Here is a 16,009-nt window from a genome sequence, read left to right on the forward strand (position 1 = left end):
GGCGGGCCCAGGGCGGCGAGGGGCGGCCGAGACGCTGGGGCGACAAGAAGGTCTGGTTGCGCGGCCCACGGAAGGCCCTGCCCGCGGAGGTCAGCCTGCGGGCCGACACCCGGAACGCGCGGACAGCTGTTCAGCGGCCGGAACCCCGGCCCAGGACGCCAGCGATGCGGGGGGAAACGGCACCAACTCCCGGAAGTGGCTGTTGCTAAGAGCAACGGTTAAACAGAGTCAGAAGGGCCGCCGGCTGCAGGTCAGAACCCGAGGGTGGGGAAACGGGTGCGCGGAGCGACCTATCTCAGTACGCAGCTGCTGCCGCGGAAACACTCCGTACAGTCTGCGAGGACCGCGGCTCCCGGCCGGTCCGGCGGAGCAGTGTTGAGGAGCACTGCTCCTGGAATTGCTGTTGTACGGACAATTGTCTAACACAAACCTAGGGGCGGGAGGGGAGCGCGGACTAGCTCGGACCGAGACTCCATCCAGGGAGAAGGGTGGGCTGACGCGGAGGGTTGTTAGGTCAGAATGGGTGGGTGGACACCACAGGCGCCCAGCTCCGCCGTGTCTTCCCGACAGCTCCAAACCGCAGCGTCTAGCCCACTACTGGTCTCCACTTCCGGGAACCTCACGGTCCTTCCGGTCTAGAGAATCCTGCCATCTGTCCTCTTAACAAACTTCCTGAACGGCCACAGGGGTCAGACACTCTTTTTTCCAGACGCCCGGTGATACAGCGGCAGATCCAGGGCCACTGCTTTCAAGGGGCTTATGTTTTAGTGCGGTAAGAGAAAACCGAAGGACAAAGCAAATTTAAATGAAAGCATAAAACTACACAGGGTTGTTCACTTTTTAGGTTGGCTGGTTAAGGAATACCTTGAGTATTTGCACGATTCCTTAATAACAAAGCACTAACACAGCAAGCTAATGGCAAGGCCGTATGTGGTCTTCTTTGAAAGGGGTGGTGCTGAATACAGTTGATTTAAATATTTGAAACACTTGCTACTTCATATTTCTGTTACATTGGAACTTTGGTCCTCTTCATTGAAACTGCATCCCAAGGAGTGTTTGTGTGACTGTAGCATGTTACAGTAGGTCTGCCAATGCCCCAAACAAATCCAGAGCCTCATGTGAAGACTGATAACTACACAGGAGGGGCTGGAGCTCAGGGAAAGGAAATGATATGTTGAGGCATTTCATTTCCTAGAACAGACAGAAGTGATCTGATTGATCATCGTCTCTCCAGAGAAAGGGCTATTATGTTCTCTTAGCTCCTTAACACTAGCCATAAGGTCATTCCCATTTCCATTGAATCTAGTTTCATATTCATCAAGCCAACTTCCGGTTAAAATTGAGTTTACAGTATACCTTCTAAATAAAAGAGAACCACATATCCACAAACTAATACATTACAGGGTCCCTGGATATATAGGGCATGCCATTACTGAGAAGTATCATTATCATTGAATAAACATCCATGCACTGACCACCCAGTTTTGTTTAAATATGTAGTTTATTACTCATCTGGTGAAAAATCAACACAGATCAAGCACGTGCCATTTCTTTCATCATTGTTAGTACTGGTACTTGCAGTTCTCATAGCTTTATTCCTTTCAATGTTTTCGTAAGGTCCTTCTCATGCAGGGCATGTCTGACAATCCTATTTTAGCTTTTTCATAGTGTGGCTTAAGCAGTCGTAAAACATGCCTGTTATCTTGCCATTTCTCAAGTGGGTTCTGAATTCAAAGAAAACATAGATGACAGCTGGTATGGTCTTGTGTATTTTGGGATTTTCTCTGAGTATTTTAGGTACTATTGCTTTTCCAGAGTGAAGGAAATTAGCTTGGCCTGTTATTACAGTACTTACAGAAATAGTCTAGACTGCATAATTTATAAAGATAGAGGTTTATGTGACTCACGATTCTGATGGCTGGAAAGTTCTAAGGCAATACAAAATGACAGAGGATAGAACTTTGAGCATAGTCTAGTCTGTGTCTCTGGACTTCTGCATGCCTTTAGTGTGATAAGAGAAAACCAAAGGACAAAGCGAATTTAAATAGATGCATAAAGAAAACTACACAAAGTTGTTCACTTTTTAGGTTGCACGGTTAAGGAATACCTTAAGGAGTATTTGTACGATTCCTTCCTAACAAGGCACTAGCAGAGTAAGCTAGTGCAAGGCCTTAAGTGGTTCCTTATAAGTCTACCTAACTGGGCCAACCACCCAGGTGGTATGATGGTTAAGGCAGCTGGATTCCACATGGCTGAAAGTGTGGTTCAAGTCCCAGATGGGTGACTTGAAAAATTCTCTGTGTGTATGTGCACCCAAAATCTCAAGAGGAGAGTGGAGGAGAAAGGATTGTGGAGTAGCCACCTCCGCCGGAGGGTTATTTCTCACCATCTTTCTCCAGTAAGCACACAAACCCTATGGCAAACATCTAAAAAACAAATAAATCTTCCTGACTCAGTGGTGGTAGCCCCTAAACACCTGAATCTCTAATCTCTTCCCCCAGTCACTAATCTCTTCTCAAAGTCCCACTTACAACATCATAATTGGATCAACTTTGCGCTCTCTTAATCTCATTACAATGGCTCAATACATGAATTTTGGGAGACATTCAAACTATAACAGACATCTTATCCATTCAAACAATCCACCAGTGAAGAACTTCCTAGTCTGGATAATTAATAGGTCATTCATGATGGCTGCTGGATATCAAAGGGCAAATTTTACTCTATTGACAAATTTATGTGTGCATGTGTGTTTTTTAGTTCTAACATACAGTTAAAGCTGCCAAGTATTTCTCTCTAATGCCATTCCCTTCTTCCTCTTCTATAGAAGTAAACTGCAAACTTGAATTTAGTGTTTATATTTCCATCGCACATTTTTATACCGTTAACACATGCATGGATCCCTAAAGAATATATTGACTATTTTAAGTTTTATATAAATAGGATCTTACTGTATTATTTTGTAACTCGCCTTATGTCTCCACGATGAGATTTACTCATAGGTTTTCTTTCACTTATTCTCACTGCTGTATACTATTCCACTGCATGAATATGCCACTCCATTGCCCTATGAATGTTTAGTTCTAGCTTTCACGTATACACAATGAATCTTAAGCTCCACATGTACTAGTTTGTCTAGAAGACAAAGAAATTTCTTGCTGATAAGGTATATGAATTTTATCTGACATCATTGAATTGCTCTCTAGAGTTGATGTGCCAGTGTATTTTCTCACTAACAGTGTATGAGTTCCTACTTCACCATATGTTTGCTAATCCTTGATAGGGTCAGGCATTTTTCTAACTAATAAATTGGTATTTTTATTTATACATCAGTTTCTTGTGAGTTTGATTAGTATACATAAATCACCCTTGTTGTAGTTTCTAGACCTGTAGAACTCACGATTTGGCTGTGAATCTGATGAAGAAGATGAAAAATAAGCTATAGGCTTGAGAAATATTTACAAGCCATGTATCCAACAAAGGATGATTAGTATCTAGAATACATAAAGAACCCTCGAGACTCAACAGTTAAAAAAATAGTGAAAATATTTAGAAAATAGGCAAAAGAACACAGACATCTTACTGAATAAAATATAAGATGGCAAGTAAGTACTTGAAACAGTGTTCTACATCATTAGTTATTAGGAAAATGCAAATTAAAACCACAATGTAATATCCACTATTAAATGGCTAAAATAAAAAATATCAACAATAGCAAATGAGGGCAAGGATGCACAGAGATTGGATCACTTATACATTGCTGGTAGGAATATAAAATGGTAGGTACTCTGGAAAATAGCTCAGTAGTTTTTGAAAACTTCAAGGGCCAGACAGTAGTGCAGTGGTAAAATGCAATGACCTGAGGATGACTCACATGAGAAGGGTCTGGGTTCATAGCTAGAGACCTCCATGAGTATGCTGGACACACACATGCCCATGACCCAGGACCAGCTGAGGCTGGGGGTAAATCGTGGTATCAAGACAGGTAGGTGCATTGTATTTCTCATGGAATAAACACACTTGAAACAAAACATGACACCACTATATGATCAAGCAAATGCACTACCTGGCATTGAACCAGAGAAATGAAAATTCATATTCATGGCAGTTTTATGTATTTATAATAACTGGAAACCCAGATGTTCTTCAATGGGTGAATAAACTGTGGTATATCCATACCACAGAGTAATAATAATAAACAAAATCCCCAACAAACCCCAAAACAAAAAACTATTGATATAACCAAGCTATCCCTCCAGAAAATTACATCAAGTGAAAGAAGCCTATTTCAAAAGGTTACATAACATATGACTCCATTGGGAGTCATATTCATTTATTCATTTTTAATTTGACCAGAGAGGTAGAGAGAGAGAGAGAGAGAGAGAGAGAGAGAGAGAGAGAGAGAGAGAGAAGGAAGGAAAGAAGAAAGCCACCGAGAGAAGAAGGAAAGTGAGAAAGCAAACTGCCAGGTCCAGGACTTGAATCGTGTTCAGCTACATGGGAGTCCAGCACCCTTAACCACTATGCCACCTGCTGCCCCCCCCACCCCCCGGGATAACATTCTTGAAGTGACAAAATTATAGAAATAGAGAATAGAGGAGAGGTTGCCAGAGTTTAAAGATTGGGGGGGGGAGGGAAGGGGGTCAAGATGGGAAGGGAGTGGAAAAGGACCATGAGGGATCCTGTAGTGATGGAATGTTCTGTATAGCGTTAATGTCCTGATTGTGCTATGGTACTATAGTTGTGCAAGATGTTACCACTGAGAGAAACTGTGTAAAGAGTATATGAGATCTCTCTGAATGTTTCTTATAACTGCACATAAATCTACTATCATCTTAAAATGCTTTCTAAAAGTCTAGTATTCTGTATCTATAACTTCTTAATTAAAGGTTAATGAATGTTAAGTCAATTATTTAAAAACCCAGCTTATTGTTTTGAATATCAATCATATGGGACTGAAAAACAGCAAGACTCATAGAAACTACTAGGTTGGCCTTCTAATTTGGGTTTTCTTAGACAGTCTTTTTTGTTGCTATTAATTCTTGCTATATGGTGTGTGAGCTTGCCAGAAAGAGCGGGAGTGAGAAATCACCAACCAAGGGGATGGTCACATTGCAGTCCCTTAGCCTTCATTCTCTTGGGATTTGGGGCATGCATGCACACATGTCCAGTGTGATTTTCAAGCAGGAACTCCAAACGCAGTCGGCCTATGGGATCCAGTTGCCTTAACTTACAGGCCACCTGCTGGCCCACCAGTCTCTTTTTTGGTCTAATGTGTCCTAATTTCTTCCTGCCCCCCACTTGTTTCTTCTGTTATGGATGAGGAAATCATTCATTCTTCATGTGTTATTTTCAAGCTAACAAGATTTTTTTTTCTTTATTCATGATAGAGCATGTGCAATTAATGTGAGAGAGACACAGAGACAGAGAGACTGAGAGGTGAGATGAGTACCTTCCACAGAATCTGGTCACATCACGATCCCCTTCCTTGTCTTCTAGCCCATTGAACCTGGGTATTTGCATATGTGCCTGATATGTTTTAGGCTGACCAGGCCAGGGATTTAACATGGTCACTGTGTGAGATCTAGACGCTCCTGAGCAGTGCATCCCTGCTGTGTCACGGAGCCAACCCCATCAATAAGATTTTGAATGAGGGCCTTTCTTTTTTTTTTTGGAGAGGTTTTCGCTATAGGGCGCGTGCGCTCGCCAGACAGACAGAAAGAGACAGGGAGATAGAAAGCGAGAAATCACCCCCCAGGGGGGATGGCCACGCCGCAATCCCTTCTCCTCCATTCTCCTCTTGGGATCCTGGGCACGCACGCACACGTGCCCGGCGTGAGTTTAAGCCGCCGGGTCCGGGACACGAACCGCGGTCGACTACGTGGGAGTCCAGCGACATAGCCATTACGCTAACTGCCGGTCCCAATGAGGGCCTTTCTTATGGGATAAGTCCATGGACTTCTTAATCACGATTAGTAGCCCTGGAATATATTAGCTCTTACTTTGAGAGTAAGAACTATATGGATAAATGAAAAAGGTGATGTAGCAGAGTTAACCTTTTCCCCTAATGTCACTAAATTTGTACCGTACACATAAAGTACAAGGAGAATGGCTGAGAAAAATTCTTCCCTTCTGAACAAAATAGTCAGCATGGTAAAGACAGGTATATTTATTTTGTATGACAGCACATTTCACAGGATATGTACAGAATGTCTGTATACCACTGACTTTAATACTGAACTTCTATAAAGTATATAGTTATAAATATTATATGCCACATAAGCAATAAAACTCTTACATATAAACAGCAATCTACTATAGAGAACAAAGAATTCACAAAGAGATCCTTAGTGTCTAATTCTGCTGTCTGTAACAGAACTGGTAAATATTTAATAATACACAGAATAATGGATAGTTACTTGCAGCATACCTTCAGCCTTCATAACTCTGTGCACTTTCAGCAACTTGCCAAATAAAATTTTCCTGATAAAGGCTGAGCTGCTGCTGATATGTATATTCTAGACAGTAGTTTATAGTTAATAGGAAACATCGCTCACAGAACTGTAATGTGCACTACTGAAGTTTACTGAACAATGGGTTACTTTGCTATGGAGAGCAAATACCATATATACTAACCACACAGATGTTAAAGCCACAGTTCCAACAAGTTAATTCACATTTGGAAGCACGCTGCTTATAGTAATACTGCTGTTTAAAAGACACTACTGCTGAAATGATTAGAACCTTCAAAAGCACAATATAAAACTCAAAAGAGTTATTTCTAACAGCAAGTCCTGGCTGTTAACAGAGAGGATTATTTCTATAAATATAGTATTTTGATAACATTTGAGCATTTAGAAAAGTGCCTTTTCTCTAATAGATTTGCTTTATGTTTTAAGTGCGGTGCAGTTTGCTGTGCTTTTATGTTTTACATACTCTTAGTCATTTTTTTAAATATTCCTTCAGTGTACTTCTTTAAAGATTTAATGTGGTCATAGGAGTTTAGGTGGACATATACAACTCTTTATATAAAAGGAACATAAATGAATATAAGTCTTAATGGGTAAAGATGATTCTAACTTAACCTGACAACAAAACAACTATTGCTCAAGGAGTTTTCTAATTGTTTTATTTAATGATATCAAAATACTACATTCTGTAAAAATTCTGTGTACTTCTCAAAAAATTAATAAAAGCAGGATCAGTTGCGTATCGGCAGTGCAGGAGACAAAATCCACAGCTAACTTGAGGTACAGCCTCTAAAACCTTAAAGCAGCATCATAAATGTGTCACGTAGCTTCGTAATAGGGCAGAGAACATAAGCTGGGTTCATCCCCAACCCTATGTACTCTGAGGATGGCTGCTTTCCCTGCTAAAAGCGAAGTTCCAGAGCAAAAGCAGCAAACAGAAAAGTGTGGCTGGGAAATGGGAAACATGGAGCTTAATTGGAGAGAAGAGAGCACATTCTGCTCTAATATTTCTCACTGAACCTGGGGGAATGTGCGTTTCCTGTATATAAGGCCGTAGTGCTTTTCTAAGAGGGCGAGTGTATTCTCCATGTGATAGTCACCACAGAACAGGCTGCTTCCAGCTGCAAGAACCTCCTCCCAGAGAAAAGGATATGGAGGTGCTAGAGTGGAAAATAACAAGGTTAAGGGGCAGGGTGTGGAATGGTAGAAAATTCCAGTTCTGTAGTGAGATTATTCTAGTTTGGGAAATAAAGTCAAGGAAATGTCCAAATTACATGTACAGCCATCTTTTTGGTAATGAGATACTGAAAAAAGGACTTTGTTAGAACTTTTAGGCAAAATTCAGTCTGAGTTATATCTTAGAATTTAAATGATGAGTTTTATAAATATGTAAATGTGTATATATATATATATATATATATATACATACACATGTGTATATATGTGTGCACACACACAACCTTTTTTTAAAGCAATGTCTTTCAAAACTCTGCTCACTATATAACTTTGGCAGCTCTTTGGTAAACACTCATAAATACCAATTGTTAACGATTATGAAAAGGCTGGCAGTAATGTCAGCTAAAGTCATGTAGGCCTTTAGAGATCTTTCAGAAAAGACTGACAAGGAATTTCTGAAAAGGATTAAATATTTCTAAAGTTGTTGTAAGCACTTTTTGGGGCTACTACTGTCTCCTATTCATCCGAAGAGAAACACAACCAAGTCTCCAGTTAATAAAGTGAAGGATATTTCCTTATTTCCAATATACACATATTCCAACTTTGTACACATCAAACAGTGGTATTTAAGAGGATATCAGTGCACTTAACAATTACTTATTGCACATAATGAATAACTAATGCCCTGTTCTTTTGGCTCTACCCTGCCAAAACTAGAAAACAACTGTCCTCTGTCATTCAACATCATCTTTCTGTGAAGTCTAGTGTGGGTGACGCCTTAGATGCCAAGGCTGTGAAAGGGTCTACTGGAGGGCTGGTGCCAGGTGGGAGCAGAGGGACAGGAGGTGGAGGTGGTCTTCTTGATGGCAATGCACAGAAAGAAACATCTGTACCTTTAGTCCAGTCATCATCAAATGTCACGCTGGGGCCAGAAAATGAACCTGGCTGACTGCCTGGTACGTCTTGTGGACAAGTTAACTTTGACTTCCCTTTCACACCAAAGTCCTCTTCTTCCTCAAAGGTTACCCATCCTTTTGGGTTGCTATTTTTTACTGTAGACTGGCCCTGTGGATCAAAACTGTCCTTAAAGCCATCAAGTGAAGATGAAGGCATGCTTCTGGTAAGACTAAGAGGCTTCAGAGAAGGGAACAAACTGTTCGTAACAGGCTCTTCTTTGGAGAACCATGCGGTTGCCTCTGATTCTTGAGACTCAGCTCTAAATGGGTTTCCAGGAGCAGGGGTCCTGTCGGTGAAAGGATTTGTGCTGGTCAGGCTGGTAATAAATGGGTTTGGAGAACTTCGCATGTTTTCCTGGGACTTGCTCCGGGCTGGAATGGGAGGCATTGTCGGCATGCAGCTTACAGAACTCAAAGTATTATCATTACTTTGTGTTGCAGAAGGCAAGTGAATCAACCTCATTGGGTCTGGGGTTAGAACAGGTGATGTCTGAACAGATAGCTGAGCCTTTGATATAGCAAGCAGATTAAATGGCAGATCTTCAAATGGATCACTCTTTGACTCTTCTTGGACTCCATTTGTTTTTGCCTAGAAAATAAAGAGAACATTGAATAATCAGTTTATATTGACTCTTCCTACTCCCTAATCTTTCTTACTTATCCTTCCTTTTTTTGAGCTAGTATACAAATTTAGAAACTAAAAAGCAGCTTTTTATATTTTGTTAACTCTGGTAGTTTAAAGAAGAGCTAGCTAAAATGTTACCCTTAACTCCTTACTCAACATAAATCCTTTTTACTAAATTCACTTTTTTATCCCTCAATAGACAGAATTTATTTCATTCATGCAAATTTTGAGATGGTAAAGAAAACTGCACAGAATTAACACATTTGTTAATGCCCAGTTCTATATTTTTAACACAAACTTAGGAAACCCATATGCAGAACTAATGCTAAATATATATGACTCCCAACACCCGTCTAAGATGATGATGTGGTTTCATTGTTCTTTTCAATATATTTTCATTTGAAATTAATGGTATTATGAAAATTCAATTTTACAGATAAAATATCGTTTTATTAGTATAGTTGTATTCATAAGCTGAAGATTGCATCTTTTCCTTTTCAGAAAAATAAATTTTCAAAGAGTTCTTATTTTTTAATATAAATTCTCCTTTGTAGAATAAACTTTGTGAATAATGTGACACTTTTCCTTAATCAATCTTCCTCATCTTGTAAAAATGTCCCCAAATTATGCTATTAATAACCAAATACAATGATTATTAAAAAACCAGGAAAACTGTTTTCTAGTGGGATATATTAATTCTAAAACCAAAATGAAGGGCAGTCCCATAGCCTAGTGGTTAAGGGAGCTGGATCCCACACGGCCAACTACAGTTCAAATACCAGTCTGATGACTTGAAAAACAGGCCAGCACATGTTCCAAATTCCCACAAGATGGAGAAATGGAGAAGGGACTGCAGCGTGATCACACCCCACTGTGGGTGCTTCCTCGTTCCCTCTCTTGCTCTCTCACACATGAACCCTCTGGCAAATTTAAAAAAATAATATTAATGAATAAATAAAACGGAGCTATGCCCAGAGTGTACAGTCCTTTCTATGTGACAGAGTTTGCTATGTGAGCTATTGTTAGGATAGAGTGTTCCGAATAACCTCACGGTCCTAACAAATTTGCACTTTTCCCATATCCCTTTCTGCCTACTTCACAAAGAGGCTGGCTGGAGGGAGACACAGCCAAGGGCAAGCGCACAGCCAAATAACTGCTCGGGTGGGAAAAAGAATTACGATCCTGGCCTCATGATGAGCAAACTAGCTCATTAGACATTTCATTATTAATTTTTTAAAAAGTAAACATTAAAAACTAGGGTAGAAAACTTGGACACTTATCTCAACTTCAGGATAAGAAAACAAAATTTTAGGATTGGAAAGGACAAGAAAAGAAGAATTTCAACTCAAGACTTGTAACAAAATAGAGTGCTATCCAAAATGAACTTAGATCATTGTTACAGCAAAATTATTAAGCTTTCATGGAATATATTTGGGGAAAAAAAGAGCAACAGTTCCAATAAAATATAGCTCCATGTTATAAAACACTGACTTAGTGCTTAAGAATAGGAAAGGCTATTCACTTGCAAAAGGAAATAGAGCAGATAACTTCTCAAGTGAGTAAGTTCCAAGTATCTGTTTTATCCTGTGTTCCCACAGTATACTTTATAATTGAATGAACAAGTATATTTTTTTCTTCAGACAAACTTAATATGACAAGAAATGTGTTCACAATTAAAGAGTAAACACATCGGAAATTTTAGATGGTATATTCTAAATGTATTAAAGCAGACCTGTATATGAAAATGTACTTGAGAGAAAAACTTATTTTAGACCTTATAAAATTATAATTAACAATAATCTCTCTATTATTTGTGATAAACATAATAAAATGAAAATATCTGATTGAGTCTGGGACCAGATTCTGCTACAGCAGATACAAGAGTCCACAATATAGGCATTATAAAAAAAAGAGTTCTGTGCTTTGCTTTAGCTTAGAATTATAGGCACCTGCTAAATAAATTCTATATAGTTAAATATCTTTATTTTCATACATGAGAAAAAAATTTAATTCAAAATAAGTTAATTTGATAGAACAGGATCATTTTTCCCAATCAGACTTTGAATTACAATGACAGCCACACCACCATTCATCATATTAGGATTGATTTATAATCTATGCAGGATTTGTGAGGATAACTTTAACACTGGTGGTATCTTTACTGAGAAAGGTGTTGGGTCTTTAGATAATGTTAACCTTCATTTTTCTAAATCATCAATCCTTCTTTACTAAAAAGAACTTTGCTACCAAAACTGTTTGAAAAGATTATTTCCCAAATGAAAAACATAATAGATTTGATTATGCCACTTACATTGTAAAATGGTTTAATTACATAACCATTTATGCTTGATTTATGTAATTAAAACCAAGAACCAATCTGATTTTGCCAGATAGGCCTTACCTTTTTAAAGGTATACTTTTTAGTTTTGTTAATTTGCATTAAAATGAAGCAAAAAAAATGGTAAAGCATTAGCAAGAACAACTAAAATGGTTCCTAAAAATACAAAATACTAAGAAAAAGAAAATAGCAGGTTTTATGGTATGATAATAGAATTTATTAATGTGGACAGGTGGTTTTAAAAATGGGTGAAACTTTAGATGTATGAAGCCAAAGATTCATACATCTAATGTGCTGAGACAGATGAAAAGCACATATATGATTGATAAATAGTCAGATACCTGTTACCCTGAAGGTTGCTCCTGCTTTGAGAAAGGGAACACAGACATTAAAGGAAAGAGTTAGGAGGACAATCTGACCAGCAACCCTAACAATTCAATCATCCAGTTTATTGTCACATACAGAATCCAAGAGCAGCAATACTTGCAGGTTGTTCATAAGTCCAAACGACAATTCCAGTTCCTTTTGTAATTTTGTAGAATTAGGCTCTAGACTTTACTTCTGAGGTTAATTACTAACTAGTTCAAAGTTTTGTTATTCTAAGACTAATATTCCAAATGTTTTCAAAGCTCTAAAATATTTTAAGCAGTCTGCTTTGAGCTGAATGTTTGTGTCCCCCCAAAACTCATATGCTAAAACTCTTTTTTTTTTTTTTTAATGGAACGCTTCACGAATTTGCGTGTCATCCTTGCGCAGGGGCCATGCTAATCTTCTCTGTAACGTTCACAATTTTAGTATATGTGCTGCCGAAGCGAGCACTATGCTAAAACTCTTAACCCCCAATACAGTGTGATATTTGGAGGTAGGGCCTTTGGGAGATAATTTGACTTTACTTCTGAGGTTAATTACTAACTAGTTCAAAGTTTTGTTATTCTAAGACTAATATTCCAAATGTTTTCAAAGCTCTAAAATATTTTAAGCAGTCTGCTTTGAGCTGAATGTTTGTGTCCCCCCAAAACTCATATGCTAAAACTCTTTTTTTTTTTTTTAATGGAACGCTTCACGAATTTGCGTGTCATCCTTGCGCAGGGGCCATGCTAATCTTCTCTGTAACGTTCACAATTTTAGTATATGTGCTGCCGAAGCGAGCACTATGCTAAAACTCTTAACCCCCAATACAGTGTGATATTTGGAGGTAGGGCCTTTGGGAGATAATTTGGGTTAGAAGAGGTCATGAAGGTGGGTCCCCCGAAATGGGATTAATGCCTTTATGTATCTACACACCAGAAAGCTGTGTGCACGTGTGCTCCTGCTCACTCTCTCTTCCCAAGTGTACGCCAAAGGAAAGGCCATGTGAGTGGATAGTGAGCATATGACTTTCAGCAAGCCAGGGAGAGGGCCCTCAGAACCCAACCATGCAGGCACCCTGATCGCAGACTCCTGACCTCCAGAACTGTGAGAGAAGAAATTTCTGTTGTCTGAGCCATCCAGTGTGTGGTATTTCATCTGAAAACTCGAGCATACTAAGATAGCCCTGAGATAGTCTATGAATACCTGTATTAGGAAAAAAGTGCACAGAACAGCACCATGCTGCCTAAGTATGAAAATTAGGTTTTAACAAAATGGTCAGGATCCAGGTTTATTCTGTATCACTCAATTTTTCTGGAGGATGATAGGGTTATTATTAATTCACCTCTCAATTTACTAGTTCTAGATTTTACTTTTTGTTGTTTAAAAATGAAATAATAAAAAAGAAATAGCTAATAATCAGAAGACTAAGATGTTGAAAATCAGAGAAGAAAGACATTTGTATACTTTATAAAAGACACATGATGTGTTATATAGTTGAAATAAATAAGTTTTCTATATAGAATTAGAGTCAAACAACACAATTAATAAAAAAGTAAAGTTGGGTCATGTATGTTTTTATGCTTTAAATACTTTGTAGATTTTGGGGACGATTAATCAAGACTTGTAAAAATTACTAAATGTCCAAAACTATTTCAAGTCATTACCAAAATATCAAATCTACCATATTTAATTATTAATATTCAATTATTAGAAGACACTAAGTATTTTTTCAAGTTATAGCTACTTCAGAGAATTTTACATTTTAAAATAAGTATTCTTGTGGTTCAAAGTAAAAGGTACAAAAAAGTAAAAAGCCTCTCCTTTTTCAGTCCCCCAGCCCTGTAAATTCCCTGAGGAAACTGTAACCACTTTGTGACCCTTCCCAGTCTACACATAAACAAAACTCTTATCTTCCAAAAACAGAAAAGTATGTCTGTGTATGAGAGTTCATGAAAAAAAAAAAAAATGTGAGTTTATTTTAGTGCCAAAAAAGAAAAATCTTTGAAGTATTTTTAATTTTCCATGAATTTATTGAATACCTCTTATATATAATGTTCAGAGGAATCTGGTATCAGGCAAAAAGAAAATTTAGAATTTAAAAACAATTTTATCTTTGTCATTTTTGATAAACCAACCATGGCAGGATTCAAGAGCATGACCTACCAGGCCACATGAAAGGCATGTGCTGTCAGCCACCCAATCACCATCCTCATTTCAACAGAAACCAGGAGTCAGACAAGGAATGCTCTGAGAAGATGCTGGTGGGCAGCCATGCCATGTTCCTCCTGTAGCACTGCGTGTCCCAAGTTGATGTCATGCAATCTTAGGACAGTTTGCTCTTTCTGAAGGGTTTAGGGGTACTGTGCCCACTTTAATATTACTCTAAGAATATTTCAACCATGAAAGAGTTTTAGGAATTAAGGTACACTTTCTACTATGAAACGGTCCCCCTAAAACAGGTAGAGAAGGCTCAAAGTGGCTAGTTTGAAAGTTTTTTGCCAGCCAACTACATTTTGAAAACATAATAGTATACATTACAAGAAACAGAGAAATAAAATTTATGACATACACAAAAAAATGAATTGGCAGAGAGAGAAGAACAGGGGATGTTTATTCTTTGCAGGATATCTACCATTATTACATATCTTCAGCATCTTTAATTTTCTGAGTCAAAAAAATGTAGAATATTTTTGGTATTAATCAACTTAAGAGAACACTTTTTTTTTTTTTTTCCTATTATTGCCTTCTTTGGCTTTTACAAATGTGACCTAATAGTCTAAGTAGTGTTAATTGTTAACAATATTCTAGTTGTTTCAAGAGTCTTTTTCACTTTCATATCTGTTTTTCACCATGTAGACACATAAACTTTTAACTTCTGTAATTAGCTGACTGTACCAGTATATTTAAAAAAAAAAAAAAACACGCAAACTATTACATAAAAATATGTTTAAGGGACATGGCCAATGTCATATTTTTTTTTTCTATTTTTGGAGAGGTTTTGGCTACAAGGTGCATGCGCTCGCCAGACAGACAGAGACAGAGAGACAGAAAGCGAGAAATCACCCCCCAGGGGGGATGGCCACACCGCAATCCCTTCTCCTCTGTTCTCCTCTCGGGATCTTGGGCACGCGCGCACACACGCCCGGTGTGAGTTTTAAGCCACCGGGTCCGGGATGCGAACCGCGGTCGACTACATGGGAGTCCAGCAACATAGCCATTACGCTAACTGCTGGTCCCATAATATTTTTGTATTTTAGACCTTTCCAAAGTTCAAAGCAGGATTTTTTTTTAATTTATTATTTTTAAAATTTATTATTATTCATACATTCAATCGTTATACATCATTTAGATTGTAAAGAGACTTTTACCCAGCATGATATACACCTCAGTCCAGCCCAACTGAGAATACTATACACATCCTCATCAACAGAAAAGAAACTGTATCCATGTCCCACAAGTGTCTTTCCTCTCTATTTTTTCCCCAAATATGGAAGATTGGTTGCTGAGTGAAGCAAGTCAGACTATGAAAGAGAGACACTGTATGTCTCTACTTAATATATACCAACTGTCCACTCTCTATGGTAAAGCAGGATTTTGAAATTCATACATTTCTTTGGCCTTGAGCATTATCAAGTTAAGATTTTATATACAGCTAGACAAAAATGTAGTATTAAGATAACTTTGTATAAACATACCAGAAGTCTTTCCAATGTGACATAGCAAGAGCCTCCATGGTCACACAATGTCTATGGACCAAGGCAACAGCCCTATTTTCTGTGAGACACCAAGGAGGGGGTGGCTTTTACTTTGGTAAAGGAGCCTGCTGCTTGCAAGCCCAGACCATCTAAAGCCAGTCCAGTAATGACCGGCTCCAAGCAAGCCCACTGCCAGCTCCAAAGCGGGAAAGAACTACTGCATGCATTAAGAGACACAAAAGGATGATGCAATCTCTGTTTACTGGAAACTAACCATAACATCAATGGTCCAAGGCAGATCTGTCTGCCTCTCTCTCCGGGATGTGAAAGCCAAAACTAATTTACTGCTTTGAGCAGTAAGAAAAATAAATTGCTGTTGTTCAGCCTACTTTGTTAAC

The 16,009-nt window shown here is 38.5% G+C and overlaps 1 protein-coding gene and 2 non-coding genes across 17 annotated transcripts in view; all 3 read right to left on the reverse strand.

The window, feature by feature from the left end:
• Positions 1–6,153: 6,153 nt before the first annotated feature.
• The window catches only part of SYNJ1 (synaptojanin 1), a 107,943-nt gene continuing 98,087 nt past the window's right edge, over positions 6,154–16,009 (reverse strand). For 9 of the 15 annotated variants that reach the window (XM_027773956.1, XM_014589909.2, XM_027773959.1 and 6 more), the window contains one exon: positions 6,154–9,191. In XM_027773956.1, coding sequence (XP_027629757.1) covers positions 8,391–9,191 — 801 coding nt within the window. In that variant the 3' untranslated portion in view covers positions 6,154–8,390. Of the gene's footprint in view, positions 9,192–11,905; positions 11,931–16,009 lie in introns of those variants that run through there. The other 6 variants (XM_027773965.1, XM_027773964.1, XM_027773960.1 and 3 more) reach the window with 4 other exon arrangements.
• Positions 12,277–12,384, reverse strand: LOC114008804 (U6 spliceosomal RNA). Its single transcript, XR_003550303.1, has one exon. It is a non-coding gene; the product is annotated as a U6 spliceosomal RNA (small nuclear RNA).
• On the reverse strand, positions 12,610–12,717 carry LOC114008799 (U6 spliceosomal RNA). Its single transcript, XR_003550300.1, has one exon. It is a non-coding gene; the product is annotated as a U6 spliceosomal RNA (small nuclear RNA).

Source organism: Tupaia chinensis, unplaced genomic scaffold (genome assembly GCF_000334495.1).
Source record: "Tupaia chinensis unplaced genomic scaffold, TupChi_1.0 Scaffold000392_1, whole genome shotgun sequence".
Lineage (NCBI taxonomy): Eukaryota > Metazoa > Chordata > Mammalia > Scandentia > Tupaiidae > Tupaia > Tupaia belangeri.